Consider the following 18014-nt stretch of genomic DNA (forward strand, 5'->3'; position numbering starts at 1 on the left):
TACACATTTTTTTGAAGAATATATACTTTTGATGGAAGTGTTCCAAAAGAGAGGATATCCTGACCAGTTATTGGTAGAATTAGTAGAGGAAATAAAAAGAAAGAGTATTAGTAGATATTATTTTAAACTAATCTTGGCTACTGGCCACAGCATGTGGTCAACTATTGTTTATGGACTGGAAGTTAATAAAGTGGACTTAAATTCTACCCATGAGGAGGTGAACATCCCCCATATCACAACCAGGTGTCATTTTGGTAATGCTTGTGTCACAACTTATTTTTTAGACTATAAATCCTTAAGTGGATGTTACACAAAAATTGGACAATTTTAGTGTACGATCCCCTAATAAGGAACAAAGTATTTTAGAGAGCATCAAAAGTTCATGAATATATTGGAAAGGATGAATGAGAAATGACAGAGAAATGACATCGGCATGATAAAATGTGGCTCTTGTTATTATAGTCCGAAAATAAATATAGGGATTCATTTTATAATTAGAGGTGTTGAATATAAGTTAAAAGAGAAGTTTAATTGTACTACAAAACATGTAATTTGCATTGCAACTTGTACCATGTGCCCAAGTTTCTATGTGGGCAAAATGGAGAGAACACTTAGTCATAGGGTTTATGAACATGAACACAATATAAAAAAAATGTAATCTGAACAATGCCTGACTAAACACATTCATGATAACCCTGACCATCAATTTAAATATATGGCCATTGACGAAGTGAAGATAGGAGAGGTGGTTACCCATGGACATTACATTTAGAAAGGAAAGCATTATTATAGCAAATAAGACTTAATGCCGATAGTTGGCCAGGCATTAACAAACATTGTTTGATTTCCTGTATATTGAAGTTAAAAGCATTAGATAGGAAAAAGCTATGAAATGGACAGGTAAATTTCCAAGATAAGAAATTATTTTGGAAGAATTTTAGTTTAAAGTAAATATTTAAGGTCATTAGATGCGATCAGATGCTTTCTATGGCATTCCATATTTTATGATTGTTATTCACATTGTTACACATTTTTCATTTCATGTAAGTCTTTAAATATTCTTTATAAAATTGCTGAATTGGTTACCGAGTTATAATGTTAAGTATTTATAGTTAGAATGTGAGATTATTTTATATGAATTCATGGCTCTTTTAGGAAGCATTATTAATATGCAGGAAGGGAGGGGGTGTTGTCCCGTCACCAATCAAGTGAATTGTTCTGTTATTTAAACTGCCAGAATTTCACATTTTTACAGTTTTTATAGTGTTTTGTATAGTACTTTGTAATTGAAGATTTCTTTAAAAGTTTGAAATCATTTGGCAGCATTACATTTTCTCTTAAGAGTCATTCCAGCATTTCTGTTTTTCTTTTTACAAGTCGGTTTTGATTTAGTTTGTAGTTTTTTTGACATTTGCTAAGCACATTTATCCACTCAGCATATACTATATGTACATCAGGGTTCAAGTCCCACCTTTGTCTTTTAAGGATGACACCTAATAAACACATCACAAGGCTAAAACAAGTTTAACTTTGCTTATCTCATTTGCGCGATGCTTACTATCATGCAAACCTGGACTAGTGGCCCCCACAGGAAGCTGACAAAACACATGCAGATAGGGCGCTGACATTCGAAATGTCAAAAGAGCTACTTTGTTGCATTTTTTACTTTCCATTGCTCAACATCATTTAGCGACATTGAGTCATAGTTAGCAAGCTTCCCCAACACCTGCAGAGAGGAACCAGACAGTAGGCAATTTCAATACAGATACATTGTATCAAGTGTGTTGGGCACTGCACAAACATGCTAAGCAGCATTGCACAGCAGTTAACACACAGAAGTTAATAATGAATAGGGAAATAGCTAATTGTTATTTAACTACTCTGGAGTCAGCATGTGGAAGTGTAGGGTTGCAATACAGATGGTCCTGGGTTCTGACACAGAAAGTTCAACATATTTTACTATTGTTACAGTTCAGTTTATGGTAATGAATGGAAAAATATCCAAGGGTTATTTAAATATTCCTGTGGCAACAAATGTAAATCTAGGGCTGTCATACACATGGTCCTGCGTTCTAATGCCGGAAACTCTAAACATATTTACTCTCGTTCCATTTCACATTATATTAAATATCGCTTATAACAATTTATACTTAATTATAAATAACAATAACTATGCATAACAGTGGAGCTCATATGAATTATATGTATGAGGGATAAGATATCCTTACTGTGTTTTGAAGGTTCAAATGTATGACTGAGAGTATACCGTCTTCTACATTTCTATAAGTATAATTCTATTGTCTGGACTTGGATGGCCTCCACACTTCAGTAAGACACATACACATATGCATGCATAAATAAGGACCTTGTCAGGTCACAAACATACATGGCTAACACCTCATTCTGGCATCTGTATTTATAAATAATTCATGAGTATGTCTGACAAGCATTTCTTCTGCAGCAAAGATGGAAAATCACCACTGTTGAAGAAAATGTTTTGTCTGTCATTCATAGGTTTGAATACTACACTGTACAAATCAATTTTATCAGTGTATAAAGCCAAACCAAAAATGTATCAGACCATGAAATTTATGCCCCCAGTGCATGTCTGCAAAGTTACATCACCTAATAGTTACAGCAGCAAACAACCCTCAAACTAATGCCAAGTGTCAGATTAACTTTTCAATTTCCAAAACTGCTTTCCTATCTCTTTGACACTGTTGTTCTCCACTTTACTTCATGCAAAAGCAGTTGGCATCATTGCTCAGGTTTGCACACTACTAGTAGTGGCAATATTATTTACTGCTTTTTTTTCTGGTTGGACATGTCTGGTGTTAGAAGGGAAGATGCCCAATTTACAAAGTGGTGAAATGGTGGGCAAGCTGCAAAGGGAAAGCAATATAGGAATGTACAGGAGGTAGGTAGGAAGAACCAAGTTAGGCACTTCTTCAATAGTGTAACATGAAAATATGGTAGGGAATATTAGATGAATTGGGACTGTCACCTGAGCAAAGAGGGGTGACAGCAATGCAATCATGTTGTATAGTCAACTGGACCGAATCAAGTGTGTCAAAAAGACACATTTGCAAAGTGGTGAGCTATATATGGGATTATATTCTTTGTTTTTGGACAGGTGCCCTTTTTCTTTTTTTAACTTCTGTAAGAGAGGAATGTTGGGTAAGGGATGCAGGTATTTCTAGGTCAGGGAAGAAGGGTAAGTGAGGAAGCAGATGCAAACAATCAGGACAAACAAGACAAGACACGGGGATGGTGAGGGACACAAAAGGTTGGGGGACACCACGATTAGAGTTAGGGAAGAGACAACAGAAGTCCATGCCCATCAAACATGGGGACAGTGAGAATCTAGTCCTCATGTGCAGGACTGTCAACATCCCCTTACTCTGCTGGCTGGTGCAGTGCTACACATCTCTTCCTCTTACATACCAAGAAGGAGAGCAGCCTCTCCATCTGGCATAGGTGTGCATGAGTGATGCTGTGTATGACCCTATGCACCAACCCTAGCATCTACTGGAAGGTGATACAATCCCCACCTCCATCCATACTCCTGAAGGGTACCACAGCACCAGCTGCCAGAGAAGTGCTACCTGAGGGGGCAGGTATTGCAGGGGCAGAAGAAGCAGTACTGTCAGGTTGGGTCCCAGATATGCTGGTCCTCAGTGCCAGAGCTAGTGGAGCAGAGGCAGGCTCAGCCACTGGGGTTGGCCTACCTCCCTTTGCTAAAGCATTTTGTGTTTTGTTAGAAATGGATGACATGAAACATTTTGATGGCGCATAGAAAAAAAAAAGAGGTACGGGTTGGTGTAAGAGAAAAAAAGTAATAAAATTAGTACCATCATATGTGATATACAATGCATTATCACAATAATACAACTATTTTATCTGGGAGTTCACATTTAAGTATACATTCTAAAACTACAAGCTATAATTATGGATTGCTCAAAGTAATCTTTGCAATGTGCAGATATTGGATATATGCTTGGTCCAATTATACAGATTAAAGTTAACAGCAGGGTATTTATGCTACTTGTGTAGAATTTAATTGATGTAATATTTTTAAAGGCCTGCACTATTTTATACTTGCTACTTGTGGTGTTTGAAACCACACTGTCTAATTACAGTCTTACAAATGACTCCTAAAGTTGTTTTTTTGCTACAGACTGAAGCATGCATACTACTTGCTTTTACAGTTAGGATATGTATGCATACTTTGCTACAACTGCATAGAAAATAATTAGTTTCACTTAAAAGCTACAATAATACTTCTCTTGTGCCCATACAAACCAATTACTTCCTTCAGTCTTTCTAGATGCTCAGCTTGGGCCTCCCTATTCGGAATGAGTTCTGCATTAGCTGTATAAAGAAAAGAAGAGAACAGAAGAGCTTTATGCATACCAGTCTTGCCTATATTTAGCTTTCTATCTACAGTATCATAAATTCTCTTTATTAATAAACTTACCCAACTCTGGTATATTGCTAGTCTGGACTAAGCCAGCCACTGGTTGACTGCATTCCTCTTGTGCCTTTTTAGGTCATTAAAGTGGTGTCTACACTGTACTCCAGTGCATGGAATATCAGTCACACTGGATACAGCTTTGACCACCAGACTATTCCAGGCCTCAGACTTGTACTGGTAGCCGGTATAGTCCCTCTGCAAATATCTACCCCATTTTAACATTTTTAATGTAGTCAAAAAATAGAATTATACAAAACACACATAAGTAAACAAAAAAAGCAATGGAGTCCTTCACTTTTTGGTCTCTGCGTTTGCATGAAGTTTGTCATCATGTACCAATGCCAAACGAGAGTGCAATGCCACTTAAACACACTGCACTAAGGTAACACACACTAATGCACAGTGAACCTAGTAAAAAGAATTATTTCACTGAATTATCGCTACTTATTTAAAGCTATTACACACACTTGCACTGGAACTCTATATCATCTCGGCTCCAGAAGAAAGGTGTTAAAGAATTTACTCCCATTGCCACAGAGTCAGCTAAGCAGGATGAGTGTTTCATACTCTCAGTACTCAGAGCTCTCACTATTTTATCAATGAGACTTGCTTTTGCTTGTGTAACTATGCACAAACAGGAAAAGCATTAGAAATGTGTATCTTGCATGTGCTCTTTGCCATCCATCACGCAAACCCACTGCTCATTGGTGCACTATGCAAAGTGGACAATATCACATATTACTTTTGTTTACTATCCATGATGTCTTCATGCCATGATACTACATGTGAAAACACAAACAAAAGGAAGACACTAAGAAAATAGCACATATTTACAATGCAGCCATCTGTTACCTCTCCACATGCACTGCAACTTGGTCTCTCAGTACTTGTTCGCAAATATATCAACTAAACTACAGAATATATATAACAAATACTTTCTTATATACCATGCACATCTTTTCAATGACAATACAAATTCAGATTTTCCAATACCTGTACTAATGTGGGCACTTCTCGGCATATAGTTTTTAATGTTGTCTCTTAAAGTATACCTGCACATTGGAAACACAATACCAAATACTACATTCATCAATATGGTAACATGCATTACTTTAACATCTTGACAGTTGGACATGGTTAGCTATCCATTTCATGCAGGCCTACCAACATCTTTTCTCCAACATCCACTGCTGATATCATCCATTCATGTGCTCTGATAGGTAGCGGTTCTAATCTCACTGCAGTCAACTGGTGTGTGTGTGTGTGTGTGTGTGTGTGTGTGTGTGTGTGTGTGTGTGTGTGTGTGTGTGTGTGTGTGTGTGTGTGTATGTGTCTGTCTGTCTAGTCAGATGACCATAATTGAGTATCCTGCAGTTGCCACTCGAAATCCATGGAGCACCGATATTTTGACAGTTGCACATGCCTACACAACCATTTCACGCAGACCTTCCAACATCTCCCCTCCAACATCCATTGCTAAGTCATCCACTATAAATTGTTCTGCAGCCTTCTAAACATCAGAATTGTGCCATGGTGCTTGTGTAAAGTACTCCATTCTCTATTCCATGTACATAGATAAGTAGGGGTTACATTTTCACTGCAGTCAACTGCCGTGTGTGTGTGTATGTGTGTGTGTGTGTGTGTGTGTGTGTGTGTGTGTGTGTGTGTGTGTGTGTGTGTGTGTGTGTGTTTGCACTTGCTTGATAATAGAAAAAACATTTTACACTAGCACGTTGGACACTGCTATTACCATCTTCCTGTCAGCAGACTCTGCTGATGTTATCAGTTATAACTGTCTCTCAAGCTTGTTCTGTTATGTCCCTATGTCATGGCTAGGTTAAGATCCCTAGAATGAGTGATTCTTGTGCCATTAGATTTGTAGATGTGAATCATTTCTATCACGGCAGGGCTAGAGACTGGCCTTTAGGCCAGGCACAAGTCACCTTATCCTGTACAATAAAGAGTGTGGTGACAGGGCTTCCAGTCTATTCAATTATGTCATGATATGGTTTGTAGGCCCTGTATTTTCTTGTTGAGAAACCCCTGTGGCCTCTCCATCTGCTACAATGTCTGGTGAGGTACATGCAAAATGGAGCATTGTACTCTATCAGTCTTCTGATGAACTTTAAGAACAGTTGCGTTAGAACATCCTCACACCTGAATATGATGATCTGACTTATGAGGTGCACAACATAAAAGGCTTTCATTACAACCATGGAAACTTGGTGGTGAAGTTCATATTTTTATCTACCTGTGTTCCCAGGTCTTGGTTTTGACCTTGGAAGGGTTTTGTCAATGTTGTAATTAGTGGGGAATTCACTTTGCAGAAGGCAAATATAATGACACATTTTTGTGTCTCTTTGTAGACCATCTGGCTTTGGTAAGGTTACCACCTGTCCCTCATTGTGAAGGACAGTCTCTCTTTGGGCAGTTTTGTCCTGCAAAAAAATCTAAAAATAGCAAATGTCCTGAGATTTTAAGGCAAAATTAATTCCTATATTTTATGTAGTAGTTGCATAAAACAGTTATTCTGTATCTGAAACACCTAAATGTTATAAGAAACAGAATAAGCAACTAAAATGTTACAAGCATAAGCTTTTATTTAGGCAAAACAGTGAAGTTCTGTCCTTTGTACTGGCTGTAGGAATGTTTTGGCCTACAAAATCTGATATTTGTACCACAATTGTCCCACTTCGGGCATTTGAAAAGGTGGCAACCTTAGGCTTTGTCACCGATCATTTGTCTGTGTTAGCCCCTCCTGTAATATGTAAACATCGCTGGTGGACTCATTGATTGCACCCAATATGCAATCATCAGCAAACTTTGGAAAACAAAAGCTGTATACTTTAGCCAGGACTTCCAAGAAATAGATTCCAAACAGTAAAGGGCACAGCACAGATCCTTTTGATATTTCATGCATTACAGCTCTACTGGTAGAGGTGGTGTCACTAACTTTCACAGTATGTGTTCTGTCAGTGAGTCAGGTTGGTTAACCATCTACCAACATAAGGGTTAATCCCAAACTAGGAGAGTTTCTCAATGATATCTGAGTGGAGGATTGTGTCAAAAGCCTTGGCCAGATCAACATAGAAGGTATGCACTATCTTACCTTCATCTAACCTTTTGGTGACTTTGTCAAAGTAGTCTTTTATGTTTAATAAACATGATCTACTCTTAACAAAACCAAATTGGGGTGGGTCTAGAGTCTGAAGATGAGACTGGTTAGACTTATAGTCCGTATTTCCCAGGGTTGGTTGATTACCCGCCTGTGTGCAAGGAGAGTACGGATGCTCTTTTCTATACCACTGGAACCAAGCTAGTTCTCAGGCTATGGTGACACAGCATGGTAATTTGGTGTACTAGAGCCTGTCATAGACTGCTTAGTAAGTGAGGTGCACACAGTACACACATAGCTGCTTGACAACACTGGTGGCATGAGTTACATTCACGACAGTGTGGATTGTGCCGTATATATGATATGCGCACCTGTCAGCTAGCCTGGCTTGTTCATAATGTCATATACAGGAATAGCAGTGCCCTTCTAACACCTCCTGCAGATGTTACAGTCTCAGGATGGTATGCTTAAGTACCCTCATAAATTGCTGACATCTCAGCTAGTTGTACAAGTGTGTTAATGCAGAAACATCTATGATAATTCACAATCACATATGTTGTGTCACTGACACCAGATTACTGGTGGTATTATCTGATATTGTCCATAGTTGTGCATGCTTCAGTTTACTGTTGCCCATGAGCCTGTAACTATACATCCCACTTGGTGGAGACCTTTGCTGACATTACAGTCTTATCCAAACGTCATTTTGCACAGCTTCACAATATGCAGCTAATCCCTGTTGTAGATAACATCCCTGATAGATGTCCTCTCCATTGTACATTTCAGGATGCTCATATCATAAATACATCTTCTCCATTGTTGTCACCTTGTGTGGTAGTCACATAATATAAATTTACACTATGCAGTCCGTACTGTATCATTTTGATATGTGATTAGTGTTCCCTCCACAACTATCTTTATTTAAATGTCCTCCTCTGCTGTACATTAAGACATTTCACCTGTCTGCTTTCCCTGTGTTCATCCCTACATTTCATCTGCGTGTCCCTATTCAACACACGCACTTCCCCTGATTGTGTATTTTAAATGACAGTCCATATACCCTTACAGAGCATTTATACTACTTTTGTACAGGATGCCTGAAATGGGATTCCACAATACTCTGCACTGTATACACTGTCCTGTAATGTGTTTGGACCATATACATTGCTATATTATTAACCCTGGTAATCACTGTGGCATTCTGCACAATCCTGCACACCTAGTTTGCCTGCTGGTAAACAGGTCTACATGTTTGCTGCTATCTGTGGTCCTTTCCACAGTTTCCTGGCTGGCAACACTGTGGCTAGCCATGAAATCTCACTTTTTATGTTTAAATGTGGTGCACAGCACGAATATGTAATTACCGCCACTGCTCACCATGCAAACACGTAAACTCCATGTAGGCTTTGGATGAAGCTTACATGGAGTTTATTGGATCTCCAGCTATATCTTTTAACAAAGTTGATCTTTTCTCTAAAGCATCTATTGTAATTGTATGCTAGTATCCCTTATGGTTTACCAAATGCAGCCATCTTCTAAAACCAATACTGACTTACAACTGTAATGTTTTCAAAATCATATAATTGTTAAATTTGCTGTATTTTTATGTCTTGTTTTTTACTATATATTTTATGAAATGTACTCACACGTGTTGTTTCTGAAAATAGCTGTTTTGATCACTACACTACCTGAGTAAACAAGCATAAGCAAAATAAATAACATAACGAAACTCTGTCATTGGTCCATAATGGATTAAAGTTACCATAGACAGTACTGAAAAATATCCCAGAGACATAATCCAACAAAAATGATTGAAATACATATTTTACTGATCCTGTTCAGAATGATGATTGCACCCCCTTAACCTCTAACTTTCCACTTTTAAAATAAAACAGGAGTGGGGTTTAAAGGGAATCTAAGTTCCCTTACTAAATGAATTAATGATAACTAATAGATGATATTATTTTATCTATCTAAGCACATGTAATGCTGAATTTTGTATAACATCACACCTGCTAGAAGACAGTTTCATATATTAGTAATCCTAAAAAATATTTTTGAGTTAAATTACCTCAATCTTAAACTTAAGTATCCTGTTAATGTCTACAGCATCAATAAGCTTTTAGTAATTGGGTAACACATACTTCAATTGTGTTATTAAGTGAATTGAACTAAAAAAAAAAATAAAAAAATTGTTTCACTGAATTCCATTAACTAAATCATAGCCTTAACAATGACTGTCTGTGGATTAGGAACTATTTGCCTTGTCCCATTTTATTTAATCATTTATCTCCTGGAAATTGTATATAAATATATAACACACTGGTACAGTATTTATACCTGATGCATCACAGGGCTTGTTCTCTGTTTTGATTACAGTGCATACATATGGGTTATTGCCAAGGTTCACATTTTCTACAATATCTCATTGATAATGTCATATGCATGTGAATTGTCAATCCTCTAAATTGCCATGTGTGTGTGTGTGTGTGTGTGTGTGTGTGTGTGTGTGTGTGTGTGTATGGGTGTGTGTTTGTCTATGTGTGTATGCATGAATTCTAATGCACCTTGTAATAGACTGTTGAACCATAGTATATTAGTTCTGCATTATGCATCCTGCTTAACAGGATAGATGCTTGCATCACCATAATCTCTGTTCGGATTAAGTATGTATCAAGAAATGAATGACTTTATTATAAAGAACCATAATGTGTTTATTTATTCTTTTAGGTAAAATGTTTGTTATCAGTCTGTCTGCAGCAGATGTCATTGGCACTGTCTATCCTTATCCTTTGCTTATCAGATCTATTTTACAAAATCAATGGCAGTTTGGAGAAATGCAATGCCCGATTTCAGCATTCATTCATGGTTTGAATTTCAGTGCTTCTGTCTACAACATTATGGTCATAGCAATCAATCGCTGGTGTTGCATTTGCCATGGGATGAAATATGACAAGATATTCAGCATGAAGAACACTTATCGCTATATATTCCTTACATGGGTTATAAGCTTTACTTTAATTTTGCCAGATTCATTAATTGGAGCTTTACAATATAATCCAATTGTATATATGTGCACATTCCAGTTCACTGAAAATGAAGCATTCGATACTGGTATTTTAGTCTTTCACTTCATTTTACCAGTAACTGTTGTAATCCTGTGTTATGCAAATATTTGGATTGTGGTTATACAGCCATGTACAGAATCAAAAAAGATATAAAGAAAACTCTCCATCTCTCCAATATGAGGAACTTTTTGACAAATGTTTGCAGTATTTGTTGTTTTTGCTATATGCTGGGCTCCTTTCAGTATTACCGCTGTGATAATAATTTTCAGCCCTCCAAGAAAGGCACCACATTTTCCAGACTGGTTAGTTCCTTTTGGCTTCTTTAGTGCATGCATCAACAGTTGCCTTAATGGTATTGTTTATGGGTTTTTTTAATAAGAATTTTCGGCACCAGTACAAATGGATACTGTGGTCATTATTAACATTCAGAGCAAGGGAAATAAAGTTTAAGGAAAGTGACCTGGAAGCAACATGAACTAGACTGAATGTTTTATATTAAAAATGATGAACATACTTTTGAAAATGCATTCTAAATATGAATTAAGTGGAAATGTGTTTCAGGAATGCAGCGGAACACTTTGTCATCAAAGGCAAAATAATAGTAGACTTTATGACTTCACGTGTAAAGAGCACCTGCTGGCAAATCTGCTGTAATGGCTAATTTAACAATGCTTATATATGCCACAAAAGGAAGCAAAAGGTTCATAGGTTCATAGGTTCATACTAGGCTATCTGCCCGAGGGCATTTACAAGCCTAGCCCATAGTTTTGTGGCTTACGCCACCCCTTTAGTATGGGGAACTATACCCATTATTTTGCTGTGCCTCTGTCGAGCAGTGACACTGCCAAAAGTGGCACAAAATTGTAGCTTTTTCATTCAACTGGAAAAAGCACAACTTGTTAAGTTGTTCTTTAATCAAACAAGCACTGCACTTAATGTATCAATTTGCCATGGTAACTTTGTGCAAATCCATGTCTCATCTATTGTTCATGAGAAAACTGTTTCTGACTCTTGCCTTGAGGATTTCTTCATTGGTTGCATTATTTAAAATGCATAAGTTAAAATTGACTCAAAATAGTTTTATAATTATGTGAAGTATGGATCATATTTATAGTAAAATAGATTTAAGTAAGGATTTAAGACTGCATATTTTATTGATGTATAAACTTCTACCTAGCAAGCTTCTTTAAGTAATTTGAAGTGAAAAAATGTATCATTATTTTAGACAATCGACATTTTAGTATATAGTCCTAATATCCACAACACACTTATTTCTGAGGTGAACCACTAAGAACATTGTTACTATATTCAAGAAAAAAAAGTTCACAGTAGTAGAAACACTTAATTTATTAAACCATATAAAAGCTTTCGGGATACACCCTTCCTCAGTTATCACTGTCCAGCTTAAAAAAAAACAAAAAAAAAAAACAAATATATGTATATATATATATATATATATATATATATATATATAAAATATAGCTAGACATGTTACTGAATATGGTGAGACACATGTTTTTAAATTTAAAGTTTTAGTAGTTGTTCAAAGGAACATAAGAGGAGGGGATATAAACAACAAACTGGACATTGCTGAATATAGGTGGATAACTAGATTAGATGCTGACAAATTTCCTGGTTTAAATAATATGGTAACTATAAAATCTTATTTTGTGGAAAGACAAATGCAATATAAATGATGTAAAAATATGTATTTTAAATCTGTCTACACACACACACACACACACACACATATATATATATATATATATATATATATATATATATATATATATATATATATATATATATATATATATATATATATAAAATATAAATTTATAATTTTATGTATTATGGTTTACTAAATGTTTTGTATTAAAGATTGAATAATTGAATATATTATTTTATTGGTTGATTGTGTCATGTGCGATTATACAATAAAAGTATTTAATGGGATGTATTTTAAAGCTTGATAATGATAACTGAGGAAGGGTGAATCCTGAAAGCTTTTATCTGGTTTAAAAAATTAAATGTTTCTACTAGTGTAAAAATTATTTCATCTGGTTTAATAAATTAAGCGTTTCTACTACTGTGAACTTTATTTCAAAGGTGACCAGTATTTTCTGTATGTGTTAAATAATAGATTGTTCTGTTTCCAGTTGAGTATACCTCTATCATTTTCCACTATTATGCTAATCTACTGAATTGATAAATGTTTATTTTTTCAGTGATAATATATGAGATGGCACAAAGGTGCAGTGAGAAGCATTGCTACCTCACAGCAAGAGGCTCTTAGGTTCACTTCTTCTTCATCTTCAGAGCCTGCGTGTCCTCCCTCTGTTGTCATGTGCTAACTCTAGGTGGCCTCTTTTCCTACTGTATCCAAAAGACATGCAGTAGGTGGATTTGTGACTCCAGTCAACTGTAGATGTATTTGTTTATGCAGTTTATATGTGATACAGAAAAATGTATGTCCATTCATGAGTTGGATGGGATCCACCCTCAATGGATAGATGATGGAAAATATAATGATCAAAAGAAAATTTTTCATGGTAGAGCAGTATCTTTGGTAAATGATATCAGTATTAGTTCAAAGCAATAAGATGAAAGTATAATAAAACTCATTCTAATTTATATTTTATCAATTCTCTACCTCACAGTTTGCTTGAGTTAAAAAAAAAACAGAATCTGCCTTCAACTAAATGCTCTTGTTTTCAGCTTAATATGACATATACAAAGCTACATATTGCTCAGCAGTTATACAATGACCCCCCATTAATATTCTAAAATGTGCACGCTGATTGGCCAGCATGCCCACTGGAAATCATACAATATACCAACGGAAAAAGGTCCGGTCGCCCGGACTTTTTTCTGTTAGTATAAAGTGCTAACAACATTTTTTTTAACAAAGATAAAAGAAAAAAAAGAAAAAAATGGAGCAACAGAGACTTTCTTTTCTCCATTGCTTCCATTTCAAAGCATTGATGTACTTAGGGTTGCCACCTTTTCGAATGCCAAAGTGGGACAATTGTGGTACAAACATCAGATTTTGCAGGCTAACACATACCCACGGTCAGTATAAGGGAAGGAAATTCACTTTTTTGCCTAAATAAAAGATTATTCTTGTAGCAGTTTAGTTGCTTATTCTGTTTCTTATAACATTTAGGTGTTTCAGATACAGAATAACTGTTTTATGCAACTATTACATAAAATATAGGAAATAATTTTGCCTTAATATCTCAGGACATTTGCCATTTTTACGATTTTTTTTCAGGGTACAACTGCCCAAATAGTGACTGTCCCTTGCAAAGTGGGATAGATGTTAACCCTAGATGTACTGGGTATGTGTGGGTCACGAGTCCCATATACATGCTCAGTACATCAAAACAGGGAAGCAGTGTACCACAACCAGCAGAAGAACAGTCATGCACAGTTATACAAAGACATTATTTAAGAAAAGTAAGATTTTTTTTCTTAAGTAATGTCATTGTATAATACCAATAACCAACTCTGTGGTTGTGGTATATTGAAATCTACCCATGGTTGGCTTTATTTAATCACTCAGACCTTGCCCTCTTGATTAAACCACACCAACCATGGGTAAATCTTCAATATACCACATCACAGAGTCGGTTATTGCTTAAATAACATATTCTAAAAACCTTCCTCTTCAGAACATCAGAACACCTACTTATGAGAGAGGATTACAGTCACTTATTTTTATGTATCTGTATTTTTCTTTTTCTTTTTATAGTTCATTTTGCTTTTAAAGTAGACTGACAGAATATAAGAACAAAATCAAAACTCGTACCAATACTTTATACAACAATGATACATAAAGAAAGCAGACATGAAGAAAATCACAAATGTAGAACACTGTTTCATATATCCCTGAAAAATATCTAACCCCACATGCAAACTAATGCAAAATAATATATATATATATTTTTTTATTTACCTCACAGAAGCATGGGGTAAGTATACAGCTGTTCTGATTTCAAGGCACCGAAGTAGTCTCAATCCCTCATTGTAGATCACTATGAGCTGGCATCCCTTACATTTAATATCAAGACTACATGCATACTCCAATTGTTCTTGGCTATTGCATTAGGCAATGAGTGCATCAAATTAATTGTGTGTCGGTGGTTCAATACCTAGAAGCAGATGCTTGATTTTTTTACAGGCAAATATTTATAAGATGTTTTAACTTCACTACTGTGTGGCATTGGCAATTTAGTATTCATCAATGCAGTTAGTATGTTAGAAAGCAGATTTCTAATTTGGCACTGTGAAATACATGATTCTGTTGGTGATACATCATTATGAGTGATTCATTTTATGACACACATGTGTCTTCCATTCATATCTGGATGCAGGCAAGGTGTACTTATCTATTTCTCATACTGTTTTATGGATGGAAATAATTAAACCATGTGGCATGCCTTTGACCTAATTATCTCTTTTTTGTTTTACCACACCTTTATCTCTGCTATTATTATTTATTTATTTATTTATTTTTTGATAAATTGCTTCTGAAAAAATGACCATCAGCACATGAAGGTATACTAAACATTGGGGCCTTGCCCGCATAACTCCTCAGAGGATTGCAGCAGTACCACCACAGGCAACAAAACACTTAGCCCATCTGGTTATAACCTATCAGCATTGCCTCCACAACTCCTGCCCTATTTTCTCTTCCTGTGACAGGTAGTTCTTCCCTAGCTGCTGGTGCAGTGGTACCCTCCAGGAGTAGTTATAATGAAGTTAGCAATTTTGTTATCTGACAGGAGCTGACTGGGCTGGTGGATGGCATTATGGAGATGGGCCTCAGTGCTGAATTGTTAGGGTTGAAAATCCCCTGCATTATATTGCCAAAACGATTCCACATCCAGCACTGGCTTGGGCAGAAGACACAGGAGATAATGATGACATGTCTGAGGGTGAAGACTAGATTCTCATTATTCTTATGCTGTAAATGGATGCGCCTCTGAGGTCTGCAACCTATGCCGAGTCATCATGTCCCCTAAACATTTATGCCCATTGCCATCACTGTTTCAATGACTTGAATGTTATGTATGATGCTCCTGCTACCTACCTTATCCTACCTCTCTACCTAATCCTTCCTCCAAATTTTTCTCTCTCAAAAAATGGACACCTCATAGGTTCATCAGAGATTACTAGCCTAATGGCTCAAAAGCTCTTACAGTTTTAGAAAGTTTTAGCCAATTTTCTATCCATAGATGAAAGATAACAAGGGTCAGCAAGTGGGATTTTGACAGTTTTTACCAAGTCCCTCTCTCCATAATGGACATGAGTGCCACCCCATGATTGAATTTGTGATTGCCCATCCATTGGTCCAGATTGCACTGGAAGATGGTCAGGGAAATGCTCTGCTTCACATGACTAGGAAGCCTATTCTAGAGAAGGGGAATCTCTGGGACACATATTCTTCTCTCCAGCATGATCTAGTCATGCTGGAATTTCACCTGTCCCAGAAAAAAAAAAAAGAAAAAAAAATTACACTCCATACATAGCTCTCCACTTTGCTTATCCACCATCATGACACACTTGATTTGATCCAGTTGGCTATACAACATTATTCTGTTGCTGTCACCCATCCCTGCTTTGGTGACTATTCAAAAGCATGAAATTATGTATATAATACTGCATTCATGTTGTGAAGACGTGGATAACTATGGTGCTCTCCCACCACTCTCTTGCAAATTACTGCAGTCTTTTGCCTATGCTCTACCATCTGCTTGCCATCTTTGTTTTCACCACTGGCCTAGAAACCCCTTTTTCACACATTCAATCTGGTCAAAAAACTAGAATTCAGCACAACAAATGTGACCCAAAATGGACCATGAAAATCTTTCAGGTTTTGTCCACAGTATATGTGCAGACTTTGGCATGGGGCACCATTGATTACTGTTATGGAATGCAATTTGAACTCCTAAGGCAAAATGTGAAGATTTTAATTTCAGCCACAATAGTCTGGTTACTATTGCACAAATGAGCTTAAGTCCACTTTTCTAGGGGAATACAGAGTAAAGGCAGATTAAAGGCACTATTGTGAGGCAGTTACTGTAACAATTCTTATGCTGATGGATGTAAAGAACTAAAAGTTTTTATGTGGTGTAGACTTATATTTTTGTATAATGTCATGGGTTCAATTACAGCTGTAGGTCAAATTCTTAATTCATGACCTTTTTGCATTCTTATAATATGGTTAACTGCAAATTTCTGTATTTATCACCCTTTCCAACATTTCAGTAACATACCATTTCATTAGTGGAGCAAGAAAACATTTGCAAAATAATTCCAGACCCAAACAGAGAGACTTAATAAGCCACCCTTATCCTGCTTATGTCTTAATGTTGGTTGTCCTCTCCTAAGCCTTCTTGCTCCCTATAACAAGCACTTCATTGTACAGGGCATGACAGCATAACAAAGAGATAAGTACGAGTAACACACCATGCTGATGGTCCTACATGTCCCATAAAAAATACCTTTGCTATTCTTCTCTACATCTGTCTGTCTCTCTGTTCAACTCTTTTGCTTCAGTATGTTGTCACTTTTTTTCAATTATGAAATTTAATGCACCTGCCATATGAGTTCCACTGTGGTGTGATGAGATAATGCTCAGATCTGCAATCAGATTTTTTCATACTTTCAAGGGGTCTAATCCAGGTATTAGTTAAGCATATTTAGTTCATGGCTCCCAGGGCCAGATTTCCCATTAGGTACTGTAGGTGCAGTGCCTAGGGCCTACAATATTTTTAGGGCCTATGAAGGAGGCAAACAAATTGAAAAAAATAAATTAATAAGAAAAAAAAGAGTTTGAGGCATAAATCTCATTTATCTGAAATTCTAAATTACATTACAGAACCAACAATTCTAAATTACTTGACATTTGCTAAGAAATATTCTTTCTTCAACTTTTCTTTTCAGCAAAGTCTTTAATAATGTCATCAACGTCCATATCACGATATAATGTCACTTTCAATGCACAAAAGAACCAAAGACGATAGGCAATCCTGGCTCATAGTTGAGTGCATGTAATTCTTAATTTGCTTAAGTTTCGAAACTAATCTGTTTCCTTCTGCATTTCTTCAATTATTGATAAATAAATCCTAAATGTAATATGTAAGTTTGGAAAACTTGTAACAAGTTTACTTTTTATTTGGATATTATCAGATGAGTCACTTAAACTACTGACTTGTTGTCCTTGTACAATGACGAAAACATAAAAAATTCAACAAAGTCTTCTTCCAAGTCTGATGAATAGATATTGGGCAGGATTCACAAAGGCTTGCACGGAGTCTAAGCGTAGTGTAAGACTCCATGCAGCCTTCGC

The 18014-nt window shown here is 36.3% G+C and overlaps 1 protein-coding gene across 1 annotated transcript in view; it reads left to right on the plus strand.

Moving 5' to 3' along the window:
* The first annotated feature begins 968 nt into the window (after nt 1-968).
* The window catches only part of LOC122808280 (melatonin receptor type 1A-like), a 119437-nt gene continuing 102391 nt past the window's right edge, over nt 969-18014 (plus strand). Inside the window, exon 1 of the mRNA XM_044079244.1 lies at nt 969-1043. Within this exon, the coding sequence (XP_043935179.1) occupies nt 969-1043 (75 nt within the window). The remainder of the gene's footprint in view (nt 1044-18014) is intronic.

The sequence above is a fragment of the Protopterus annectens genome, chromosome 8.part0, assembly GCF_019279795.1.
Source record: "Protopterus annectens isolate FY-2018-M chromosome 8.part0, PAN1.0, whole genome shotgun sequence".
NCBI classification, from domain to species: domain Eukaryota; kingdom Metazoa; phylum Chordata; order Ceratodontiformes; family Protopteridae; genus Protopterus; species Protopterus annectens.